Below are 26665 nucleotides of genomic sequence, written 5' to 3'. Positions count from 1 at the left end.
CAACTCCTCGCCTGCCCGCCCGAGCTCCTTAGGGCCTCAACCGGAAGCAGTTGTTGGAGCTAAGCAGCCACCAGGAGAAAGAGTTGGCAAAATAGCCGGCTCAGTTCAAATGGATCTGACCAAGAAAGAGGCTTAACAGAAGCACCTCACTGAGGACTACGAACGTAGGCTTTCCAAGCAGAGGGAAGACCTGCGGGAATCCAAGGCCAGGTACTGGTGCCTGGAGGCTCAGAGGACTGAGATGGTCAGCCAGATCCAGACCATGATGCAGACCCACAGGAACAAGGCCCTTCGGTTCTTCGCCACCAACGGCACTTCCCTCCAGTCTTTGCCCAAAGCCTCACATCAGGAGGCTGAAGCAGACCCCAAGTTGGAATTTCTGGTCCCCTCTGACCTGCACAAAAGTGGGAGAGTCTCTGCAGCAACACAACGTTCATTGCATGTGTGATGAACCGGGGTGTGGCACAAAGGCAACACAGTCGGATAAGCAATAAGAGTCCATTTATTATCTCCAACTTTGCCCTCAATGTCCAGGTTACCTTCTGGCTGGAGAAAAACTCTCCCAGGAACAGCCTTTGACTGGAGAAAATTAAGTCCAAGACATGGTCAACACAAACTGTAACTTAAAGTCCAATCAAGCCAAACTGAGGTAATTAGTTTGGCATGGCAGGAGCAAGAATTTCAGACTTGGAGGCACCGCAAAACCCACATGGTTGGGAAGATGCCAGGAACACAGATAAGCCATGACAACACAGGATAAAGTCACATTTGCTCCCAGCAGCCTGCCACAGGCAGCCGGCCTTTCTTATCAACTGTCTTCCCAGCTGTGGCTAATGAAGGGAATCAGGGCCCTTTTCTCCCCCGTAACCCATGCAACCCATGTTGTTCTCTTCTCCATTCCTCCCTGCGTGCCCTAGGATGAAGAGGGGGTGGGCCTAGTTCTTCCTCTGAACTCCCTCTCCCTTGTTCTATCTCTTACCTGCTCTGCCCAGCTGGACTTTGCTCTTCCCTAGCCACACTCCCATTCCCTGTCAACTGTCTGGCTTCCTCCTCGGATTCAGACTCTGACAGGGCCATGACAGCATGTATCTGCCCCACAGGGCGTAGTTTGAGGATCCTTGATTTAGTGCAATATAAAAAAATTCAAAATTCAATTTTTCTACGAACCACGAAAATTTTTCGTGGACCACCAGTTGGTAACCGCTGCTTGTGAGGTTGGCTGTTGAAATGTCTAGGCCCCCTAGTTTTCTCAACTACCTTATAGGTTGGTAAATAAATGCCTATATTAGGAAATGCCTAAAACCTCCTTTCACCAATTTTGAATTTCTTACCATTTGGAGACATTGGTCAGCATCATCAAGATTTGGTAATCAGTTATGCCCTTGCAGTCAAAGTTCAATCACTTGAAATAGCATCTACAGACCAAATGTCCAGATAGTGCAAAATTAGAAGGCATGTTCATCATAAAGTTGGACATTCTGTATATAACTGAGGATGAGATAGATTAAAAGTCTTACAGCAAGCAAATCCCAATTAAATTTCATGACTTCTTTGAGTAATAGTGCAAAATGAAATGATTTCATTCACTGTTGACAAAACATGGTTGGCTTCATAAAAAGAGCACCAAGGTTGAACATGTGGCAATTAGAAGCATTATCAATTCGGTTTCCAGGGATTATAGATAAGGCAAGCCAGAAGATCTGATATCATAAGGTAAAGGAAGTGCAGCTACTTGGTCTCCTTAGACAACATTGTTTTGATTTTTCCAGGTGCAATTAATCTTTGCAATATTAAGATTATTTCATTTTCACATTTCCAAATATGAATAAAAGCAACTGAACAATCCGTCTGCCTTATTCTTCATCCGATTCATTTATGAGGGGAGCATGTGCGTTCTTTTGCATCCTTATGCCAAGTCCAATTGTAATTTGTGTGTTGCTCCTTTTACAATTGTGGAAGTAGCTGTGGACAACGATAAGAAATCATTCTAATTAGTTCCAAGATGGTTCTGTTCGGCTGATTACTTATGAGGTCATTTTGGGGGTAGGAAACTGGGAGAAGCTTTCAACTTTCAAAAACCTTCTAGAAAGGACCAGGGTAATTGTCCTTCAAGAATGAGATACTGTTCTCCTCCCCGCTGTGTGAGTAAGAAGAGGGGAAAGGGTATATCAGAAAGGGAAGTAACGGGAAGAAAAGAAGTAAGAGAGTGGAACTCTAGCAGAGAAAATGAGAGAGAAAGAGAGAAAAAGGAAGGCCCACTCATTTCTCATTCAAGTCCACACTGCTATGGGAGTCATCACCCATAGTTTCTCCTGGAAAGCATGTGGCCCTTAATAAATAGGTTCCCCCATTCATATGTTATACTTGACGTTTGAGAAATCCACTTTGAAAGAAGTTCTGGAGTTGCCTAATGGAATTCTTAAGAGATTAACAGAGTTGGAAGGGACCTTGTAGGTCATCTAGTCCACACAGACCCTGCCCAAGCAGGAGACCCTACACCAGAGGTCCCCAAACTTGGCAACTTTAAGACTTGTGGACTTCAACTCCCAAAATAGCTGGCTGGAGAATTCTGGAAGTTGACGTCCACAAGCCTTAAAGTTGCCAAGTTTGGGGACCCCTGCCCTACACCATTTCTGACAGATGGCAGTCCAATCTATTCTCTGTGAGCACAGAGAATAGCACCTCCCCAACACAGCAAGGGCACAGGCCCCAATCCTCCCGCCCCCTCCGTCTTCCTCAGGAGCCCACCCACCCCTTATTGGATTCTGGAATCATAAGAACTGAGTAGGTACGTTCTGGAAGGAAATATCTTTTTCTGGAAGGAAATATCCTCTTACTGAACTTCTCAGACTCTGAGGAAACCTTGTCTGATTGCAAATGGTTCCCATTGAAGGAGTGAAAAGAGGTTTCCTTATAGGAAAACTGGCTTCATAAGTCAAATCCTGCTCAAAAGTTCCGGTAGGAATTTTGCAAAAGCATCTCCAAGCACCTGCAGCTTTCTAGCTCTAAGGTGGTCCAAAGCATTTTGAACTTTGCCGTGTTACATGCTCACATAAGTAACAGTCCACAGCAAGAAACGTGGTGAACCACTGGGTCTCAGCTGGTTGACTCTACAGAAGGCCCACATTTCACATCACATTCTATATAGCAGGGCTGTCCAACCATGGCAGCTTTAAGACTTGTGAACATCAACTCCCAGACTTCCCCAGCCAGCCATGGAAATTGATTCTGGGAGTTGAAGTCCCCAATTCTGGGAATTGGTCCACAAGTCTTAAGGTTGCTAAAGTTGGACATCCTGTTCTACAGAGCATGGCTTTGGCTTAGAAGGTTGAATGAACCTGGCTGAAAACCCTGATTTATTCAGTAACCAAGAATCACGAAAACCATGGGTTAGCATAATAAATGTTTGTTTCTGGTTCCTTGGTCTCAACAACTTGTTCCTGGGTCTCTACAAGATGATCTCAATAACCTGATGTATTGAGACACCATGCTGTCTCTGGACAACTACCAGAGGAAGTAACGTTTCTTATATCATTTCACATGTTCTTTTATTCCTTTGGAAATCTCTGCATACCCTTCATTCAAAGACATAATGTTTGTCAGGAACGTATTATTCCAGAATACTTACCAATAGACCAGGGTATAATTCACTGCCGTAATGAAGATTGCAAGGGCAAAATGCCAGCAAAAGCACATGGTGACGAACATTACGTTGCTGTGGTCATTCAGATCCCATTCTGGTCCTCCCCATGGTGGATATAACACAAAACCTATCTGGAATTTTTCAGAAAAGTGCATTCATGATCTATGCAATTGACAGGCATGTCAAGTGGCAAAGTCTTTGGGTAATGCTTGAATGGCAAACATTTCATTTTAGAAGCTGTCCAGCATAAAAATAATTCATTTACACTGTGGTGACCCAGGGTGGGATACAAAACAAACACAGTCACAGAAAACAGGTGAAGCCCCTTTTATTCCTTCAATTTGCTTCCATGCTCCAAATATATTTGACGGAAGACCAAAAAAACCTCCCACACAAACAGTTACACGAAGAAGGAAAAAAGTAACACAAACCAGGCAAGATAAGGGCTGGAGGATGTCCACAGATAACACACACTGGGAAGGACTCCAAACTCAGAGAGGAACTATAAACTAGAGATATTTACACGCTTTGTTTCCAGCTTTTGCCAGTACGCAGGTCCAAACTCTTATTCACTTGTCTCACTTGCAGCCCATGAAGAGGATCAAGGTCCTCTCCTCCCGAGGAGACCACGTCTCTCCCTTATCCTCTCCTCCCTGCGTGCCCTAGGATGGAGAGGGGATGGGCCTGGGTCCTCCTCTGACTGCTCAGTCAGCCTCTGCCCATTCCCCAGCCTCCTCCACAACCTCCGGAGCCCCACTTCCACTCCCTGTCGGCTGTTCCTCCTCTCCCTCGGAGTCAGTCTCCACTAGAGGCATGACATACACCTTATTTAACTATGTTTCTTTTACCCCACACTTCTCCTTTCCAACAATGTCCAAGTTCTTGTGATACTCTAATAACGAGATGTGAGGCCAGTGAGGCAGTGTTTAAATGGAACTAAGATTATATTATTCCTTTGGAACTCTGAATTAGCTAATCCTCGATGCTCAATCGGTTCATATTGGCTGTATATGTATATACCTGCATTGTTGCTGGGATTCAATTTTTTTTTACTACTGGTTCTATGGGCATGGCTTGGTGGGCATGGCAGGGGAAGGATACCGTTAGATCTCCAGTCAGAGGTGGTATTTGCTGGTTCTTTGAACTGCTCAAAATGTCTGCTACTGGTTCTCCAAAACTGGGCAGAACCTGCTGAATACACCTCTAACCTGTATATAATATGTTAACAATTAAGAGATAGAGAGATAAAAGCAGAGGTGGTAGCAGGTTCTGAACAGTTCTGGAGAAGCAGTAGTGGAAATTTTGAGTAGTCTGGAGAACCTGCAAATCCCACCTCTGACTGGCCCTGCCCCCATCTCTTCTCTGCCCCCTGAGTCCCAGTTGATTGGCTGGGTCTTCTTTGGTTGCCCTGCACAAGAGAATGGAGCTGGAAAGCAGGTTAGTGGGGTGGGGAGGGAATATGGGATTTTGCAGTAACCTTCCTAGGGGTGGGAATAGAGATTTTGCAGCATCCTTGCCCTGCCACGTTCACCAAGCCACGCCCACAGAACCGGTAAAATTTTTGAATCCCACCACTGGATAAAAGCCACAACCATAATTTATGTCATTGGCACCAATGCATTGTAGCTATTCCACCATTAAGCAGACATTGTCAAACACGGATACAGGGATGTTTGCACGTATCTAATGACCTTGTCTTAGCCAACTGCAAAATGTTTCAATATGATCATGAAACACTGACTGTTGTTACTTTCCACCCCAGGACACGTTAGCTCTGTATGATAAGCAAACTTGCAAGCTTGCAAACTATCACATACTTTGTTCTTTGTTCTTTGTTTATGATCTTCTTCCATATAAGGTAAAACTCTGCTACCCCTGTGTGCTCCCCACCCGCTTGAAAGAGAATAATAAATGAGGTTTGTGCTAAGCACTCGGGGCTGCTGCTGCTGCTGCTGCTGCTGCCTGGGTCAATCCATCTGCCCCGGGTGTGATGTGCTCCCTCCTATGAAAACAATCGGATGTCTGGTGTCTGTTATTGGTATTCACCCTTGCGAGGTCCCTCTAAACTTCTTCCCTGCGGGAATTCCATAGGCAGCGAAAAACGCCCGACGGAACAACGGACCGGTCGCTCGCTGCGACAATGCATTACAGCTTGTCCATGTTCACCAAGGTGCTAACTCTCAACTTTTTGGTCAGTAACCACCAATTGCTGCACCCCAGGTGGTTGCTTGATACTGGTTTGAGGACACGGCCCTTCCTTTTCAGATCGGTTCTAAGCTGCCCCACACCTTATATAGTGGATTTATATAGTAGATTCGGTTCTCTGGAACCTTAGCTTCTTGGCCAATAGCAAAACTAATTTAATAAGAAAACAGAAAAGATAACCCACCTGCCAAAACCAGGTTCCTTGCAAGAGGGCCAGGCAGGCTGAAAATAAGTCCAAAATCATATTGTCATGCACAAAGACTTGTATAACGCAGGTAGCAACACCAGCATAGATGGCCGTCAGGAGCATGACATGGATGTGTTGATCCAGCATTGGCCGTTGGCTGACATGATATTGGAAGAGGAAGCCTATTAAAATGCAGAAGTTGTTCAAAGCTACAATCGTTTTCAAGAAAAGTCTTTATACCTTAACATTTTTAAATAGTAATTTCACTAAAGATTACAATCCCCAATAAAAAAATTAATACACATAAAGGAGAATAGAAAGAGAAACTAAAATGTCCAGAAGAAAAATTGGAAAAGGAAGAAAAGAAGAGTGTGATTTATAAAAAGAAAAGACTTTCCACCTTATTACAAGTATAATCATTTTGGTTGGACCTTCTCTTAAAATAAAACAAATGGTCTCTTTTTCTCATATCTCAAATGCCACCTATAAACAAATCCATAAAAACCTCAACATTTCAGACCTGATGTCAGCAAAAGTTCATTAAGTGTTATCAGAGGTGACATTTCTATTACAATCTTGATCAAATAAACCAACTTTATATTTCTTCCTTTTACTTTGAACAATCTTGATTTTCAAAGAAATAATGTTATTTCATTTTTCCTTTGTCCCTTCTCATGAAATTCTTTGTCCTGCTGCAGTTGTTGGCTCTGGGTCTTCGGTTCTCCATTTCTTCATCATTCTTCTGGACCTTGATCCCAAGGTCAGGAGAAGCTAAACTACTAATTCAGGGCCTATATGTGGCCATCATTAGAAATCATTCATTCATTCATTCATTCATTCATTCATTCATTCATTCATTCATTCTTTCAATCAGCCAGCCAGCTAGCCAGACAGTCAGTATATTTGTGTGTATGTGCATGTGTGTGTGTGTTAAACCCATCATCCTGGGCCCAACATTTGCAAAGCCAGGCTCTGCCTGTCACAAGTCAGGACAAAGGGGAGGAGTATTACTCCTTAAAAAAAAACTTTGTCCAGCTGGCCTGGCTGGTAGTACTTTGTAAGGGTCCTTTTCCAGGCTTACAGAAGTACCAATACCTGGCAACAAGTATAAAATGCCTTCGACTACAGATAGAATGACTTGTTGGTTGGTGTACCTCAGTTGTATCAATGGCGAGGCCTAGTCAAATTTTGGGTCTGAATATAAGGGCATCCCCCAGAAGTGATGCATGCTGCCCTCCTGCCCGAGAGACATGGGAAATTTGTGAGGCCTACCCATCTTTGGACAGGATGGTCTAAAGAAGCTAGTCCATCTACATATTCAGGGTTTTGGCCAGTTCTTGGCTTCTCCCGGTCATTGTTCCAGTATTGAGGGTTGCAATATGTAGAAGTCTTGAAAGAAGAACTGTGTGGGTCTTGCATCAAACCATCATCAGTAGCTTCAGTGATGGCATTCTGGTCCTTACAACCCATTCCCCTTGCTTGTGCCCAATCTTCAGTGATGGATGGGTAAAAAAATCACAATTAAAGTTTGAAACAGTTTATAGATGCTTAAGAAAGTCTTGGCTTCCCAAAGTAAACACATATGGTTTCTGATCTTCTGTGATGACCCAGAGTATCTCAGAAATATAACAAAAACCAAAACGTAAATAAAAGTCGTTTAATTTAACTTAGCTTCACTGTTTAATTGTTCACAGTGGAGGAGTAAACTGTTTTCAAAACAACATTTCAAAGGCAAGAAACACAGTTCGAATTCAAAGAGCTGATAACGAAGCAAAAACCAAAAACAAACTGCAACAAACCGCATAAAGTTCCTCGAAAGACCAGGATAGATAATTGCCAACTTCAGGAAGACAGCCAGATACAGTCTGTTGGAAGAATGCCAACCAAGATAAACCTTCTTTAGGAATACAACCCTAATTTGTCTCCAGCGTCAGTTAGCACGCAGGTCCAACCTTTTATGCAGATCTCACACCTGCAACCCATGAAGAGGATCATGGCCCTCTCCTCCCAAGTAAACCACATTTTACCCTGATCCTCTCCTCCCTGCGTGCCCTGGGATGGATAGGGGATGGGCCAGGGTCCTCCTCTGATTGCTCAGCCAGCCTCTGCCCTTCCCCAGCCTCCTCCATCACCTCTGGAGTCACACTTCCACTCCCTGTTGGCTGTTCCTCCTCTTCCTCAGAGTCAGTCTCCACCAGAGGCATGGCATCTTCTGCCCCAGAGATTAATGGGATCGGTGTGGTGCTTGAATTGGCAAGTCACGTTTTTAGTGGTGAATGTTAAAAGCCTAACCAGGTAAATTGCAGCCCTGGTTTCAGCTATCTGCTAGATACAGTGCAGTTCTTATGGATCGAGTGCAATTTCCTTGCATGATGAGGTGTCTGAGCATCCCGCCTTTTACGTATAAACATGTTTCCCCCATCTTCAGCTTTCCCTGCTTTATTTAAACTCGTAATGACATTCAGATGGAGGTTCCAGAATGATGGATAAGATGGGTAACCAAACCCAACATTGGTTGCATCCATCAGCATTACCAATAACCAGATAAGCTCACAGGGACTTCAAGAGGATTTTGAAAGCCAATCCTGCAGCATCCTTACAATAAAGTAGAATAATGGAAGACTCACTAGTAAAGGAAATACATTTTGAGGAAGTGTTTTGGAAGAGTACTTTGTAAAGCACCGGTTTTATTGCTCTCCTGGGGCAAAAGAAAAAAAAAAAAAGCAGAAGGAATGCCTTGTGTCTTGAGCCACCACTCCATGAAGCTAACGACCAAATAAAACCATAAAAGTAATGAAAATGCATTAACCTGCAACATAGGCAGAACATAGGCAGAAACTGGAAGTAAAACAAACAAAAAAAGATTTAACAAGCAAAAAGCACGGAGCAATTGGATCAACATGCAGAATTCTGAATAACAGAGCTGGAAGAGAAATAGAATAGAAAGGAATAGGAATAGGAATAAAAATAAAAATAGGAACCAGAACAGGACATTGAGTTGGAAGGGACTTTGGAAGTCCTAATCCAACCCCCTGCTTAGGCAGGAAACTGTATACCATTTCAGACAAATGGTTGTCCAATCTCTTCTTAAAAACCTCCAGTGTTGGAGCCTTTATAACTTCTGGAGGCAAGTTGTTCCACTGGTGAATTGTTCTAACTATCAGGAAATTTCTCCTTCATTCTAGGTTGCTTCTCTCCTAGATTACTTTTCATCCATTGCTTCTTGTCCTGCCTTCTGGTGCTTTGGAGAATAGCTTGACTCCCTCTTCTTTGGGGCAGATCTTGGAGGTCTTCTAGTCCAACTCCTTGCTTGAGCAGGAGATCCTATACAAGGGGTCCCCAATCTCTAAGCTCAGCCCACAAATGGGCCCAGGAGGGGTTTGCAATGGGGCCATGGATCATACCTGCACACGTATCCTCACTTGAGTGAGCAGTTGGGCGAGCATGTGCGTGCACACTCCATTTGCATGAGTGGCAGTGTGTGTGCACACCGCTCACAGAATTGGAGCTGTGCACAAACTGTCCACTGCTTGTGCAAATCACTCACACCCCACGTCGGTATGCCAAGCCAGAAATGTTGGGGAACTCTGTCCTATACCATTTCAGACAAATGGTTGTCCAATCTTTTTGTTAAAACCTCCAGTGATGGAGTCCCCTCAATAACCAGTTAGTTAGTCAGTTAGTTAGAATGCAGTATTTGTGGGGAAACTCTGCCAACAGGCTGGATTTCAATTCTGCTGGAGCTCAAGGTTGACTTAGCCTTCTACTCTTTCAGAGTCAATAAAATGAGGAGCCTGATTGTGATGCTGACGTTCCAAAGTGCCCAGAGAGTGTGGTAAAGCATTATGGAGCAGTACATAAACCTACATACTATGGTTATTGCTATAATCAGAGAGAAAGGAGGCATCTAAGCTGAGAGAACCGGATAGTTATGCAGCAGTCAGGGTGAAGGTTTTACTTGAGACTCTTCCTTTGTGAGGTTCTTAGAAAGGCTTCTTTAAGGAGCAAACTTATAGACACGAATGATTTCCAAGTGGTGGGAAACTCTCGTAAACATTGATCCTTGAGCGCAACAAAAATGGTAGCTAGAACTTCCCAAATGCCTGACAAAGATGCTTCCCATGTATAGATAATCCTTGATTTATGGCCACAATTGAGTCCAACATTTCTGTGAAACATTTGTTAAATGAGTTAGGCTGCATTTTATGACCTTTCTTGCCAACAGTTGTTAAGTGAACCGTTGCAGCTGATAAGTGAGTAGCATAGTTGTTAAGTAAATCTGTCTTCCCCAATGAAGATGGGATGAAGGATAGCAGTCTTCCAATATTTGAGGGGCTGCTACAGAAAGGAGGGGGGGGGGTCAACCTGTTTTTCAAAGCGCCTGAAGGCCAGATAAGAAATAAAGGATGGAAATTGAACAAGGAGAGATTCAACCTGAAAATAAGGAGGAATTTTCTGACAGGGAGAACCATCAACCCATGGAACAGAAGTTGCCCTCTGAAGTTGTGGGAGCTTGATCACTGGAAGCTTTCAAGAAGAGACTGGACTGCCACCTGTCAGGAATGGTGTAGGGTCTCCTGCTTGGGCAGGAGGTTGGGTTAGATGACCTACAAGGTCCCTTCCAACTCTGTTAATCTGTTCTGTTATTCTGGTCATAAGAGTGAGGGTCAGCTGTAGTCATTTTTTTCATTGTGGTTAGAACTTCAAGTGGTTCCTAAATGAATGATTATAAATTTAGAACTACCTGTACTCAACAAGAGGCCAGAAACACAATCTAGAGACAATGTGCTAGACGTTCTTTCCATAATTTGATTTCCTTCAGTATCAGTTGCCAAGCATCTGAATTTTGATCACATAAACGTAGGGATGCTACAAAGATTGCAAGTTGAAAAGCGGTGTGATGACCCCGGGGTGTGGCACAAAGGCAACACAGTCACATAAGTAAGAAAAGTCCCTTTAATACCTTCAACTTTGCCCCCAATGTCCAGTTACCTTCGGCTGGAGAAAAAAATTCTCCCAAGAACAGTCTTTAAGTGGAGGAAATTCAGTCCAAACACGAAGTACATATAAACTGTAAATAAAAATCCACACAAACTACGTTGCAGCAATTAACTGGACAGGGCAGGATAAGGAATTGCAAACTTAAAAGGCCAACAAAACACACATTTGGGAAGACACCAGGAACCCAGATAAGCCTCGACAAAACAAGATAATACATGATTTGATTCCAACAAGTTGCTGTGCGCAAACTCCCTTTTTAAACACTGTGTTTCCAGCTGCAGCTAATGAAGGGAATCAGGGCCCTTTCCTTCCCCATAAGCCACGCAACTCATGTTGCTCCCTTCTCCGTTCCTCCCTGTGTGCCCTAGGATGAAGAGGGGGTGGGCCTGGGTCTTCCTCTCAATTCCTTCTCCCTTGCTTTATCTTTCCCCTGCTCTGCCCTGCCAGATTGTGCCCTTCCCCAGTTTCTTCCACAGCCAACGGAGCCACACTCCCACTCCCTGTCAGCTGCTCGGCCTCCCCCTCAGGATCAGATTCTCACAGGGGCATGAGAAGCAGTCATAAGTCATTTTTTTCCCCATTGCCATTGTAACTCAAAACAGTCACTAAAGGAGCTATTGTAAGTTGAGGACTACCTGCACTTACTGTCTCTCAATTTATGCCTACCTTCCACAAAGACCGCAATACCCAGCATGAAGCGATCCAGCCCAAGAGGCATTAAGGTCGTGGAATAGGTGATTATATCCACTGCTCCAGAGATCAAAAAGAATAAATACATGGTGGAATGTTGCCAGTTCATCAACTTCATCCAATTTCGTGGTTGTCCGCTGTAGAGATAGAGGTGGGGTCCATCGGGGACAAACTGCTCAGCAAGAATCCCTGTTCAACAGAGACCAAAGTTGAATAGATCTGTTAGGGAAGGTCCATCCCAAGGGAAAGAAACAGGGTAGAGCCCAGCAGTGTCACAGGGTGTACCCCAAAGATGCTCTTTCAAGAGGCAAATGGCCTTTCTGGTTTTTCTTTGAAAACATTTCGCTTCTCATCTGAAGAAACTTCTTGGATGAGAAGCAAAATGCCTTCAAAGAAAAACCAGAAAGTTCACTTGCCTCTAGAAAAAGCACCCTTGGGACAATCTTGACTTGGATGATGAATCTCCATAGATGTTGCAGGGTAGAGTTAAAAAAATTCGAGGTGTGACACACATCCAAAACAGGTAGAGCTTCTATCACCTTTGATGGCACTAACCTGGACATTTTTTAAAGCACCCTGTGAATACCACCAGCAAAAGTAAAGTAGCGCTGTGAGTATGCAGCAGGAACTGTTGTAATTTTCCCATGCTTTGAGAATGCTTTTCCAGTGACACCGCAGGTTTCAACCTGTTCTTTCTAACTGCTTCCGTTTGACTGCAAAACTTTATACCCCACCTTCAGCTAAAGAAGAAAGCAAGCCTTGCCATCTATATGCTCAATACATTTTCTTTTAAAATCTAAAATATTGACACGAAATAATTTTAAAAAGCAACAGTAATGACCAGGGGAGGAAAAAGGGCAAAACTCATAAATTGCAGCAAATAACTCCAAGTCTATTTCAGATGATAAATCTAAGTGGATCTTGAAAAAACGGTGCAGTTAAGGATATAATTTGGCTGCTTAATTGGTTAGATATATTCATTAAAACAATTGTTTGATTGTTGCCAAAGAATTAAATAGCAGAATTTATAACATTAATTCAACTGGGGATCAAAACTGCATATGGCAAAAGCCCACTTCCTTTGTACATGTCTTATTTAATTCCTATTTAGTGGTACATTTAATATCTCATTAGAAATAAATCCTACACAGCTTGACCTCCGTGGTTGTGAAATTCCACGAGATACAGTTCCACCAAATTTGAAGAGTGTTGGATTAGGATGGTTGATTTTGCGCTGTGGTGAATTATGCAAATAATCTCATTTACCTTCCAGATTTCTTTGATGTGGGTCAAGGGGTCTCCAACTTTGGCAACTTTAAGACTTATGGACCTCAATTCCCAGAAACCCTCAGCCAAAATTCTGAGGGTTGAAGACCACAAGTCTTAAAGCTGCCAAAGTGGGTAACCTGTGATGTAGGCAATTGGTTTGCTTAAAAGGCACATCCTTTCTAGAAGGATTTGAAATGTGGATTTACAGAAGGCTGTTACGTATAAACTGGGATGACAAAATCAGAAAGGAGGATGTGATAAGCTGCCTGGGAATGCCAAGGGAATTCATCAAAACCATAAACAGCCAAAGTTAGACTATTTCAGACATGTGATGCAACACCTGGAATAATATGGCATACTTCACTTAATCTTTCAAATGAAGAACATCATGGCTTTAAGATCTAAGGGACTGGTTTGGACAAAACTCAGCAGCACTTTTTCATGTGACCGTTTATAACAATAAAATCACCAACATGATTGCCAACATCCAATGATGGATAGAAGAAAAGGCACAAACTCAAATCAAGGAGAGTGATAAGCAGCTACCCTCAAATGCCTTAAATCAGTTGTTGAATTCTGAATCTTACCTGCCAATGTAAAGACAACTTTGACTGCCCCTTCAATGATCTCCACATGTTTGAAGTTCCTCTGGACATGATTATTCTTCTTCGGTGTCCTGCTGACATGTTTCAGTGAGTATTTCACTGACCACCAGAGACCGAACAATATAAAGAAACTCCCTGGGAGAGCATGGCCCTTAAAATTTGCCATTCCTGTCCAGGCACCTCCGGAAGAAAAGAATATCCTGTTGTTAGAATCATTCAGAGAAGTATTAATGTGTGACTGCAGGACACTGAGTCTAGGACAACTGAGATTGTGAGCCCAATACAACTATTTATGAAGAAATAATAGCTTCTGGAAAGAACACAGACTGGAATAACTGGTTTCTCTTTGAAGTAAATTCTTCCTCTTCAGGTTTGAAGTTCTGATCTTATTACCATCTACTGGTTTGAGATGTATCTTTTCTTTTCTTCTTCCTTTTAATTTGCTATGTGGAATTATAGATGAGCTACACCAGGTCAAGAATCTCCCTAATTTTGGAAGCCCATATCAATACAGTATTTGAACAGCCCATCCATGACCTTTACTGGCCTCTTTTAAATCCGTTCTGAGTCTTGGGTTCTTTTAAATATACTGAATTTAGGGGGATCCAATAACACAAGTCCCCAGACAAGGCACACAAACAAGTATTCATTTTATTTATTTATTTTTGTCAATTGCTTACAAGATAATAGGTATAAGTAAAAACATAGTTATGAATACTTGGATACATATAAGAATAAAATAAAAATAAAAGAAACAATAGGACAGGGATGGTGCGCTTATGCACACCCCCTACAGACCTCTTAGGAAAGGGGTGAGGTCAATAGTAGACAGTCTAAGGTTAAAGCTTTTGGGGTTTGGGGAAGAAACCACAGAGTCAGGTAGAGTATTCCAGACATTGACCACTCTGTTGCTGAAGTCATATTTCCTGCAATCAAGTTTTGTGCGATTAACCTTGAGTTTCTATCTATTGTGTGCTCTTGTATTGTTATGGTTGAAACTGAAGTATTCATTGACAGGTAGGACATTGCAATGTATGATTTTATATACTATACTTAGATCGGACCGAAGGCAGCGTAGTTCTAGGTTTTCTAGGTCTAGAATTTCGAGTCTGGTGGAAAAAGGTATTCTGCAACGAGTAGAGGAGTGGAGGACTCTTCTTGTGAAATATTTCTGGACTTTCTCAACTGTGTTAATATCAGATACATAATGTGGGTTCCAGACTGATGAGCTATATTCGAGTATTGGTCTAGCAAATGTCTTAATGCCTTTTTGGCTATGTAGTTACAGTGGGCTCTAGCACTTAGATCATTAGAGATGAGTACTCCAAGATCCTTGACAGAGTTTGGATCATCAACAAGGTCTTGACTATTCAGCCTGTATTTTACTACTCCACTCTTCCCCACTGCCATTCCTCCTCCTCCTCCAACTCCTACTCTTAATCCTTATGAATACAGTTTTGCTAGAGAAAATTATCTTTCCAACAGTTCAGGCTGTTTTATTTCCACACATGAACACATCTCCCTCCCTCCCTCCTTCTCCCTCCCCCGCCCTCTCCCCACTCTACACACACACAAACACAAACACACATTCATGTGTACACAGAAAATATTGTTTTATTTCTGATTCTCTGGTTGCATATTCCAGCGTATTTGTACCAACCACATTGTATAAAGAAATAATTTGGTAGCTCTTCAGTCATTTTGGCTTGCAAGGTTGCTGTCCCATAGTCTTCCACCACTTTTTCAAGGCCAGAGCTAAATTCCTCTACATATTACTATTTTATCACTGTTTCCTTAGGAAACTTTCTCTGTATCATAGAAAGGCGAGCTTCTGGTCATGGCAGCCATCTCCAATCTAATCTGCCCTCTCTTAAACTTCCAGAATAGGCAGCCAAAATATGTCCATAGTTGGCATACATTTTCCCTGTACACACATCGAACAACAGAAAACTGACCCAAGCTAAATATTTATGTATCATAAATACTAGAGAAACTGAGGCCGATGATGGTTTGAGGCTAAAGTAAATCTTTCTATGAACAAACTGAACATGTTGAATGCTCTTTTGAACTAAAAAGTGAAAGGCAGAGGATAACACGAGCCTGCTGGAAAAAAAAATCTCAAGGTTCTCTAGGTTTGCACAAATAAAATATCCAGATCCCTAAATTCAGGAACACAATAAGGGAGCTTTTCTTATATTATTCTGTATTATGGCACAAGGTATCTGCTCCCTGTTTATTTTATACATTTTTTTATATTTTAAGAAAAAATGAAATGCAAAATAACAACAAAAAAGAGTGAATTGAATTTATAAAATGAAAAGGGGAAATGGGGGAGAGAGATGAGTAGACTATTCTGGGAAGTTTTATATCAAAATCTATTTTAATGAATCCACAATGGACCGACAGTAAGCATCTCCGCTAGATAATTAATAGACAAACTGAAACTAAGTTGATCTAGTAAAAATAGCAAATGGGGAAAAATATTTTCCTCAAACCCCTCAATAAGTTACCCAAACCTACTTCATAGCTCAAAGGAGAATGTCTATAAGCACAAATAGTTAGTTAAAATGGACTCCTAGCAGAACTGGGAATAAACACCATAGACAGGGGTGGGCTTCAGAAATATCAGCAACCAGTTCTCTGCTCAGTTGCTGGGTGGGCGTGGCCATGGTGGGCATGGCCTAGTTGGCCTCCTGCACCCTGGGTGGGGTTGTTTTCAGCCTCCCCAGGCTCCTAAGGCTTTTCTTGAGCCTCCGGGAGGGTGAAAATGGCCTCACCCGGACTCTGGAGGCCCTTCGGAGGCCAGAAATGGATTTGGGTTAAGGAATGGATAACATTAAGAAATACTAGATTGTTGACATTAGAAGGACATGATCTGTTGTTGGGGTGGCATTCTTTTCTATGGTATAAAGAAACTAAAACACAGCGGTATTTTAGAAGACATTATATATGGGAGTCTCTGTGGTTAAACTGGGAGAAGATTAAAAGACAGTGTTATTTGAAATTCCAGTCTGGCTATCGACTATTAAAGCATTTTCCTATCCTATAATATATAAAAAGGAACAAACAGTTAGATATGGTGAAATATTGAATGAAAAGGGTGAACTTAAATCTATGCAAAAATTAGAGAAACAAGGTATAAAGATGAATTGGTTTTCATATGTGCAAATACATTCGAGGTATGATAAAGATTCTAAAACAGAAGGTTTCTATGATAAACTGACTGATTTAGATAAGATTTTGACAGGTACTGATGAAAAGGTGATTAAAAAATTATATGGATATTTATTAGAAATTAAACTAGAAGAAGAACAAGTTAAAGAAATAATGATTGCTTGGGGGAAGAATTTTGGATATGGGATCGATTTAGAGAAATGGCAAAAATTGTGGTCTCAAAATTATAAAATGACAATGTCAACAGCATATAAAGAAAATTTGTATAAGATGTTTTACAGGTGGCATTTCCCCCCAACAAGAATAGCAAGAATTTTCAAGAACAAATCTGAAAAATGTTGGAAATGTCATCAGACACCTGGCTCATATTACCATATGTGGTGGACTTGTGCGGATGCTAAAAAATATTGAACTAAAATCCACATGTGGTTGATAAAAATGACAAAAAGGCATACAGACTTGAAACCAGAGATATTTTTATTGGGAATTTTGCCTGAAATATATAGTAAAGAATTGAAATAGTTGATTGTAAATGTATTAACAGCGGCTAGGATTGTATTTGCCAAAAACTGGAAAAATGAGAAAATACTATCACAGGAGGAAATCATTAAGAAAATATTGGAATGTGCTGAAATGAGTAGATTGACATTTGAAATCAGAGAACAAGAGAATAAACAATTTTATAAAATTTGGGATCTATTCTATCAATGATTAGACAATAAAACATGGTAATGAAATATGTAGAGTCTTAGAAAATAATAAATATATAAAGATGTATTCTTTTCTTATATCTACAAAATGATTGTAGGATAGATTTGAGATGATAATATGAACTGTCATAAAACAAATTAAGTAAAATATGGATTATTTCATAAAACATGAATGAATAAAAGTATAGTCAAATGATTGATTAACAATGATATTAATGTATTTAATATTTGATCGAAAATATGAGAATAAATACAATGTAATTGTAATTGAAGACTACGAAATGGAAGCACAAAACAATTTGTAAGCCAACCGACACACTGTATGTAAATATATGGAAGATGGCTTGATGTTTTTATGTTTTGTTTGTCTATGTTTGTCTTAAAAACCAATAAAAATTAAAATAATAATAATACTTTATTGTCATTGTACATATATACACAGTATACACATATAACAAAATTCACATAACACCCAGAGACTAGACCTAACACGCATGCACACATGACAATCCCCGAACACACCCCACTCGCCAAAATTCCTCATCCCTAAAAACACACAAGCATCCACACAACAGACCAAGCAATATTGTCTAACAGCTCACTGATGGTGCTCCTTGAGTTCATTGTTAAGTGCAATTACAGCTCTGGGACAAAAACTATTCAGAAAACATGTGGTATTGACTCTGCTGGTTCTGTTTGGGCTGTAGTTAGATGCACTTCCCTTTTAATTTTGAAATAAATCCTTCTGGATTTTCTTTCCCCAAAATAATTGCTTGGGAATTGAGGACAAGAGGCTCTTACATTAGGAAAATGTTTCTAGTAAGGAGACTACCCAATCTAAACCCCAGAGCTGCACAAAACCTGGGTAGGATTTCTAGTCTTTCAAAAAACAAGCTCAATATTTCTGTGAAGTAAGCTTTCATCAAGGTGAATTCCCAAGGAAATGCATATTTAATTATTCACATATTAACTGCAGCTAGAATTGTATTTGCACAAAACTGGAAAAGTGAAGAGATACCCACAGATGAGAATGTGATCAGGAAAATATTAGAATGTGCAGAAATGAATAGATTAGCGCTTGCAATTAAGGAGAAAGAGCAAACTGAATATTATATGGCATGGGATTTATTTTATCAATGGCCAAATAACAAAAATTGATGTTATAAACAGGGAAACAAAAGATTAGTGAAATAAAGAAGATACATTAAGAGAGATAAGCAAATATCGTGATTAGTGTCTTATTATTATTTTAATATTGTAGAATCAATAGTCATGTAATGAATAATGTTGTAAATTATGATTATTATTTTACCAAGATATTTGTACCTGGACGACACACAGTTCAACTGAAGATGGAATTATTATATATATATTTTTTAAAAAAAAGATGAATTCCCAAGGCAATGCCCAGTTCTATAATTTTTGAATGTAAGATAGGGTTGTCTCATAAGTTCTGGCATTTGAGAATATCTAGCAACATTATTATTAAAAGTAAGAAAATGAGACCTGCCCATGTTGGAATCGATTCTGAAAAAAGGTCATAGAATGGACTTTGCTCTATAGAAAAAGGCTTGGTTCCAACATGGACGGGTCTGATTTCCTATTCTCCTTTATTAGGAGAAAAATAGATTATCTCTGACCATCACTAAAGCCTGCTGAGGCCACCTTAGCTCCCTCTTAATAATGTTGCTGGATATTCTCAAATGCGTTCTGACAGATCTTATGAGACACCCTCCTATTTTAATAATTTTATTAGAAGTTGGGCTTGTATGTGCATTTCCAAAGTTTAAAAAAAACCTCTGTCAAAGGATTTCCTCAATCGTAGTAATAGTCTCATTACTTTATCAAAAAATAAGTTTATCGGGGATGAGAAAGAATTTAGCCCAAAATATACTTCCACTTGTCAAGAAGGTAAGATTCAAAAAGTTCAGACTTTGTGATAGCATATTAAAATGCCTCCCTAGTTGCTTTAATTATTTAGCTATATTTGAAAACTTGAAGCAATTTAAGCATTCACGTAAATGCAAAGTTTGAACTACACCCAGAGTTCTTTGACGTGAGGTGTAGGGATCAGCATTTATTTTGTGGTTTTTTTACGGCTGCTCAAATATCTGTACCTTTCTCTATACATGCTGGAATGCCATCCTGTCATTTATTTGATGTCTCCTTTATCTGCAGGGAAATATTGCAAATTAAATATACATTTTAGGGATAGGCTTCTTTTGTCCGATGCTGTGGCGTCACTTCATATCACACCCTTTCAGAGGTAAGGACTGTATTCAACTTTTTCAATCCATGTTCACCTTCAAGTCAAAGATCACAGCAGAACTTGCTTAAACTAGCATAAATGTTTATCTCTTTTCAGGTTACCAGCTTAGAAGGTTATTATTATTATTTTATTTACATGTTGCCCTGCCAACTGCCAAACCCTTTCCCACATTTATAGAAATTGAACGAATTGAACAAACAAACAAATAGAATGGTTTCAACAAAAATCCCGTGCGTACATATTATACTATATATATATATATATATATAATCTTTAGTTGTTTATGAATTCCAAAAGTTAGGAGGACGGTTAGAGTTGGCAAAGGAGAAAGAGAAAGAAAAGGAGGAGGAGGAGAAGGAGAAAAAAGGAGGAGGAGGAAAAGAAGAATAAGAAGAGGAGGAGGAGGAGGGGAGGTTAGAGTTGGTGAAAGAGAAGGAGGAGGAGGAGGAGAAAGAAAAGTAGAATGAAAAAAAGGAGGAGGAGGAGAAGAAGAAGATAGTTTTTACCTGGATCAAGTGATTTAATTCTTATTTCCAGTTGTTGCAGAACTCAAAGTCCAACTGTTCGCTTAGCAGTAAGGCTGCTAGTGGCAAAGCTTTGGAGTCTCTGCGGAAGGCAACAGCATATAACGTAGTTCATGCCACACCCTCTATAGAAACGGAAGGAGATATTTTATTTCCAGTAGTAGATTTCAAAGTCTACCTATTCAGGTTGAGGTGAAGGAGCAACAGGAGACTAAGTATTCTAGCCCACATTTTTTGGAGACAGAGGGAGGGAGGGAGGGAGGGAGAGAGGGAGAGAGAAAGAGAGAGGGGTGGGCAGGTTGATGTGAACTCACTATTCATCTCATCTCTCTTCACGAGAAACCAATCACTAAGGTATGAATGGATGTCTTGCTAATTTTACAATCAGGGTATGTATATTTGTGAAGTTCTTTCTCCTCCCTCTTCACAGAGATTTACATAATTTTTCCCCTTCCTTTCATTCAGCCAGATCTTATCAGGCATATTTTCTTTCAAGTTTGCATTCCTGGATAAAGACAGCTCACCTGGTCATCTCTGTTCTGTCGCGGGAAAAGATCAGACTCAAGACCAGAGTTGAATTCAACTCTTTATTAACTGTCAGTAACTTCAACTAAACCGGAGCCGTGGCAGCCTCTTTTATAGCGGCTGCTCGCAGCTCACGGCCAATGACATCTATTTAAACATCCCGCCGTCAGGCAGACCAATTGCAGCAGTTGTTAACAACCAATCGATAGGCAGCAGTGATAGTCCAATCAGAATGTAGTATTACAAGTATGCAAATGTCTATATACAACACCCTTCCCCTTTTGGTTCGGTCCAATTCTACGTTACGTAGTCACATAAGTAGGCGGAGCTTTTATGGTTCCTACTTGACCTGCGCAGTTCAGTCTTGGCATTGTCTTTGGTCAGTTCGGACGGAATCGCTGTCTCTCTTGTCCTTCTCCGTGGAACCTCCTGGAAGGGTGAGTCAGCCATGCCGCTCCCGCCTGGTCTCTTCGGGCTGGTTGAGTTGGCTTTGCCGCTCCCTCCTGGTTTACCCGGGCTGGTTGAGTCGGCTGGGCTGCTTCTTCCAGGGGTGGCTTCGTGTTGTTTTTCCGCTGCCAGCTCCTTTCTTCCGAACTTGCCTGCAGGTAAATAGTTTTTATTTTTTGGTGGGCTTCCTGGTACTGGTTGGTGATTTGTCTTTTGTTGTGGAGGGTCTTGCCTCCCCTTTTTATTGTTTGAGGGTTCCCCCCTCTCTGGTTTTATTATTATCTATTTGATTTGGTGTTTGTGTATGTTCTATGCATCGAAGGTTGTCGGTGTTTCGTTCTAGAGTTCGAGATCGTAGTTGGTCTATGTGTCTCTTCCAGGTTCTGCCGTCCTCTGTTTCGAGTCAGTATGACCGAAGTCCCATTATTTGTGTTATTGTGGCCGGTAGCCACAATGGGTCCCCAGTAAGATTTTTGGCATAGACAAGGTTGCCCGGTATAAATGTGCAGTACTTACTGGAGGAGTCTGGTGGCTTTTCAGGGTTGTAGGTGGTGTGCAATCTATCCAAATGTGTCTGCAATTTTCTGCCCATTAGAAGTTCAGCTGGACTCTTGTTAGTTGATGTGCTCGGTGTTATATGTTGGATGGTGAGCATTTTATTGATTTTGTCTTGGATGTCACCTGAGTCTAGTTTTTCTAATGCCTCTTTCATATATCAAACTATGCATTCTGCCCATCCATTTGAAGCCGGGTAAGTGGGCACTGTTAGGGCATGTTGTATGCCCTGTTCTGTGAGGAATTGTTCAAAAGATAAGGCTGTGAACTGCGGGCCATTGTCCGAGACTAACAAGTCCCGTAGCCCATGCGTTGCGAAGAGTTTTCTTAGTTGTTTGGTGACGGCTTCAGTCGTCGTGGAATTCATGACATTGACCTCCAGTTCCCAGACTGGGAACTCCATTATAATGCAGCAGCATTGATATGGATCAAGGAATGGATCATTTTGAGTAGTAAAAGGATATTAACTCTAGAGGGTCATGATCTACAGATGGGGTGGCATGGCTTTCTATGGGAAAAGAAAAGTAAGAAGTAAACATATTTTTATAGACATTATATAAGAGATTCATTGATACAGATTTGGGAAAAAAATTAGGAGAAAACATTTTATGAAAATACTGGCCTGGTTATCCACTATGGAAGCAATGATATATCCCAACACATTGGATTTAGGCAAAATGTCAGATTCAAAGAAATATTAGATAATCAGCAAAAATTAAAAACAAATCAGGAATTAAAAGAGCAGGGGATAAGCATAGAATGGTGGCCATATCTCCAAAAGATGTAGAAGAATTTGGAATTCATACTGAATTGCAACAATTAGATACAATTTTAATAGGCCCCAAAGAGAAATACATAACAAAGATGTACAATTACTTATTAAAAGTTGCTTTGGAAGAAGTAGTACTAAAAGGCTGTATGATAGCATGGGCAAAAAATATGGGACATAATATGGATTTAGCAGATTGGGAAAATATTTGGAAAAAAAATTACCTTTAACAAGATCAGCAGCCTATAAAGAAAATATGTACAAGATGTTTTATCATTGGCATTTGCCACCAATGAGATTGGCCAAAATGTACCCTAACATAAATCCGACATGTTGGAAATGCAAATAAAACCAAGGTACCTTCTCTTATATGTGGTGGTTATGCCCGGAAGCACAAAAATACTGGATCAAAAAATGTAGATGGATACAAGAAATAGTGGAAGATCGAATAGAGTTTAAACCAGAGTTGTTTTTGTTGGGAATAATTAAAGGAAAATATAGGAAAGAGATTAAATACATTTGACTACATATATTGACAGCAACAAGGATAGTATATGCACAATGCTGGAAACAAAATAATATGCCCTCAGAGGAATTAATAATTCAAATTTTTTTAGGAAGTGCTGAAATGGATAAATTGACATTAAAATTAAAAGATGAAGAAGAGTCAGAATATTACAAACTTTGGGACAATTGGTATAAATGGTTGAACAATAGAAATAAAGATAACAGAGATAAGAAAATTATAAATAAATGTATATGAATGTATATAGATGTAGATATTTACATGAGATTGCTTTATATAATAATGATGTCATAGTACTGTTAATATTAAAGTTAAAACCTGTAAAAGTTGAAAAAGAACAATAAAAATTATTGAAAAAAAAGAGAGAGAGAGAGAAACAATTCGCCAAAGTTGCCAGGGACACTGCTCAACGAATCTACACCGAATCGCCAGATTTATATCTGAGACCTTTGCAGGATGTTTGTTTTCCTTCCGTATTTTGTGGGAATGGCATTCTAGATGTTAACTTTGGCCCAGTCCCTGTCAATATTTGTCACATTGCAAAGATTACTGGGAATTACAGTTGAAGTATTTGCAGCAACATAAAGTGATGGCTCCGAATGATGGTTTCTTGCCTTGGGAGGGGTCTTTGAAAGTTATGGGAACTGTAGTCCAACACCCTACTAGAGCTGCTCTTGGGGGGGGGTGTTGCAAAATTTTGGATAACCATTAGATAGCAACAAAGACACGCAAAACCTAAACTTTTCCAATGGTTCTCTAGAATTTTGCATCCAAAATATGGTAGTCCTAATTTCTGAAGGACATTAATTGAGGAAAGACTGCCTTATATGTGTGAAGAAGATTCCGTAGGGATAAGACAAATCCCTCCTCCCAGCTCTCTGAATGGTTCATTGCTGGTTTAGCTCGAAAAACTTTGTCTCCCTTCATAAAATACTACTTATCCATTCACAAAAACTATGTTTCCATTCAGGAAAATATCCAATGCAGTGAATGGCTAAAAGTCCAAACTGGCTTTACAAAGGACCGAAATGGACAGAAACGGATCATCCAGGCAAAAAATAAAAATAAAAAGATGAAAACACCGATACCCAGACTTCCTCCAGCCGCAAGAATCGTCAACTCATTTTTTGCACCTGTCTTTACATAAAAGGAAGAAAACAGTCCAGCCTATCAAAAACCACACAGTAACAAACAGATTAGGAATACAAATTAAAACAGGCAAGGAAATGATAAGAGAGTGTCTGTCTATCCTAGATGAGTTCAAATCACCAGATGGATTATACTCCAAGGTTCTGAAGGAACTGGCAGATGTGAGCTCAGAACCGTTGAACCATATCTTTCAAAGATTCTGGAGCACCGGGGAACTACCAGATGATTGAAAAAGACCTGATGTGGTTCTTATTTTCAAAAAAAACAAAAGAAAAAGGGTGGGGTGAAGGTTCCAGGAATCTACAGACCTATCAGCCTGACATCAATACCTGGAAAGATACTGGAAAAAGATCAAGCAATAAATATCCAAATGCCTAAAGTCATAACCAAATGCCAACATGCGTTTGTCAAAAACAGTTCACTCCAGACCAATCTTATTGCATTCTTTGACAAAGTGACAAAATTCGTGGACCAGAGAAATGCCGTGGATATCATTTACTTGGCCTTCAGTAAGGCATTTGATCAAGTAGACCACAATCTACTTTTTGATAACAGATAACAGATAATCAGAGTTGGACGGGACCTTGTAGGTCATCTAGTCCAACCCTCCACCCAAGCGGGAGACCCTACACCATTTCTGAGAAATGGCAGTCCAATTTCTTCTTGAAAGTCTCAAGCGATGGCACTCCCACAACTTCCGAGGGCAAGCTGTTCCATTGGTTGATTGTTCTCACTGTCACTCTTTATTTCCAGGTTAAATCTCTCTTTGTTCATTTTCCATCCATTATTCCTTGTCTGGCCTACAGGCGCTTTAGAAAATAGCTTGACCCCTTCCTCCTCTCTGTGGTAGCCCCTCAGATATTGGAAGACTGCTATCATGTCTCCCCTGGTCCTTCTCTTTACAAGACTAGCCAAGCCCAGCTCCTGCAACCGTTTGTTGTATGTTTTAGTCTCCAGTCCCCTAATCACCCTGGTTGCTCTTCTCTGTACTTTTTCTAGAGTCTCAACATCTTTTTTATAATGTGGTGAGCAAAACTGGATGCAGTACTCTAGGTGTGGTCATACTAAGGATTTATAGAGGGTTATTAGTACTTCCCTTGATCTTGATCGTATCCCTCTGTTAAAACAATTTAGGATTGCATTAGCTTTTTTGGCTGCTGCTGCACACTGCTGGCTCATATTTAGCTGGTTGTCCACTAAGACTCCAAGATCCCTCTCACAGCTACTGCTATTGAGCCTGGTTTCACCCAGTCTATGTGTGTACTTTTGGTTTTTCTTGCCTAAGTGTAGGACTTTACTTTTCATTGAATTTCATTTTATTTCATTTGATAAGACAGAAAAATGTGGGTTAGACGGCATCACCACCAGATGGATTCATAATTGGCTGGCCAAATGCACACTCGATGTGTATTCCTCAAGGGAACTGCATCTACATGGAAGGAAGGATGCAGTGAGATACCCCAAGGCAAAGGGATGACCCCAGATGCTTTTAGAGGCAGGGGTTGCCTATGCCCACTTAGACATTAACAAGTTCAGTGGATTTGGGCCTCCTTCTTTATGGAGCCATCTGCCAATGACAGCAGGAACCATTCCCATGGGATCATGTCCAACTGGTCATCTTTGGAAATCTCAGAATCATGCAGGACAGTCAACTTTGTGTTTGATCAGAGAGGAAAATTGAAGAAGTAAGGGAAAGAAGAGACGCAGAAAAGGAAAGAGGACTTTAAAATGGCTCTATGGAACGATCAACAGTGCCCAAACCACTGAACTCCCAACCAGTGATTGCATTATTTTCAATGTGAGGAGAAGCAATATTTCAAAAGTAGGATGTAAAGAATTCCACACTGCCTGGCCTCAAAACTACTATGGTTCAGTACCATTTCTAAAGAAAGTCAAGACTAGTCCTGATGATGTTACCTAGTTTGGTAATGAAATGTCTACAAGAAAACAACCAAGCTCAAAGAGCACCAAGGATCCCTTGAGTACAAATCCTATTTCTTTTTCCAAGAAAATAGCAGCTGCTGGCTGTTTCACTCTGGGGCCCATGCAGTCACGTAGCTTTGTGTATTATTTGCCAACGGCCATTGCTGTTAGTGACCAAAGAGATCAGATATGGTATTGTTTAGTTAAGCTGCCACTCCTGAGTTAAGTCAACCAGCAATTCAACAACTACAAAAAAAAATGTCATTAAGATGTTAATCTCTGTTGTTTACTTTCTTTAGTGCTTTTGCATTTGTGTGTGCTTGAGTGTGTATGTGTGTATCTATCTCTGTATAAAAGAAAGGAAAATTGGACCTTCTAGTCTGGATGTTAACTCCTGGTGCCTGCCTAGACCCTGCTATTTTGCTGGAAGTCATATTTGGAAGTGGTTTGCTCTTGCTTTGGGTGTGTATGAGTAAGTGTGTGTGTGTGCGTGC

The 26665-nt window shown here is 40.6% G+C and overlaps 2 protein-coding genes across 2 annotated transcripts in view; one reads left to right on the top strand and one right to left on the bottom strand.

The window, feature by feature from the left end:
- ZBTB44 (zinc finger and BTB domain containing 44) overlaps positions 1-26665 on the top strand; it is a 366779-nt gene that overhangs the window by 301639 nt on the left and 38475 nt on the right. The window lies entirely within an intron of this gene.
- On the bottom strand, positions 485-20368 carry TMEM45B (transmembrane protein 45B). The gene is made up of 6 exons (XM_087939094.1): positions 20260-20368; positions 13583-13780; positions 11703-11915; positions 6033-6217; positions 3629-3774; positions 485-1962 (listed from the first exon to the last, which is right to left on the bottom strand). The coding sequence occupies exons 2-6, from the start codon at positions 13764-13766 to the stop codon at positions 1854-1856; spliced, it is 837 nt and encodes a 278-aa protein (XP_087795220.1). The 5' UTR covers positions 13767-13780; positions 20260-20368; the 3' UTR covers positions 485-1853.

This window comes from Pseudonaja textilis, chromosome 9, assembly GCF_049901715.1.
Source record: "Pseudonaja textilis isolate UNSWEBS1 chromosome 9, rPseTex1.2, whole genome shotgun sequence".
Lineage (NCBI taxonomy): Eukaryota > Metazoa > Chordata > Lepidosauria > Squamata > Elapidae > Pseudonaja > Pseudonaja textilis.
Note: the sequence above shows the minus strand (reverse complement) of the source record. Positions and strands in the feature narration are given on the sequence as shown.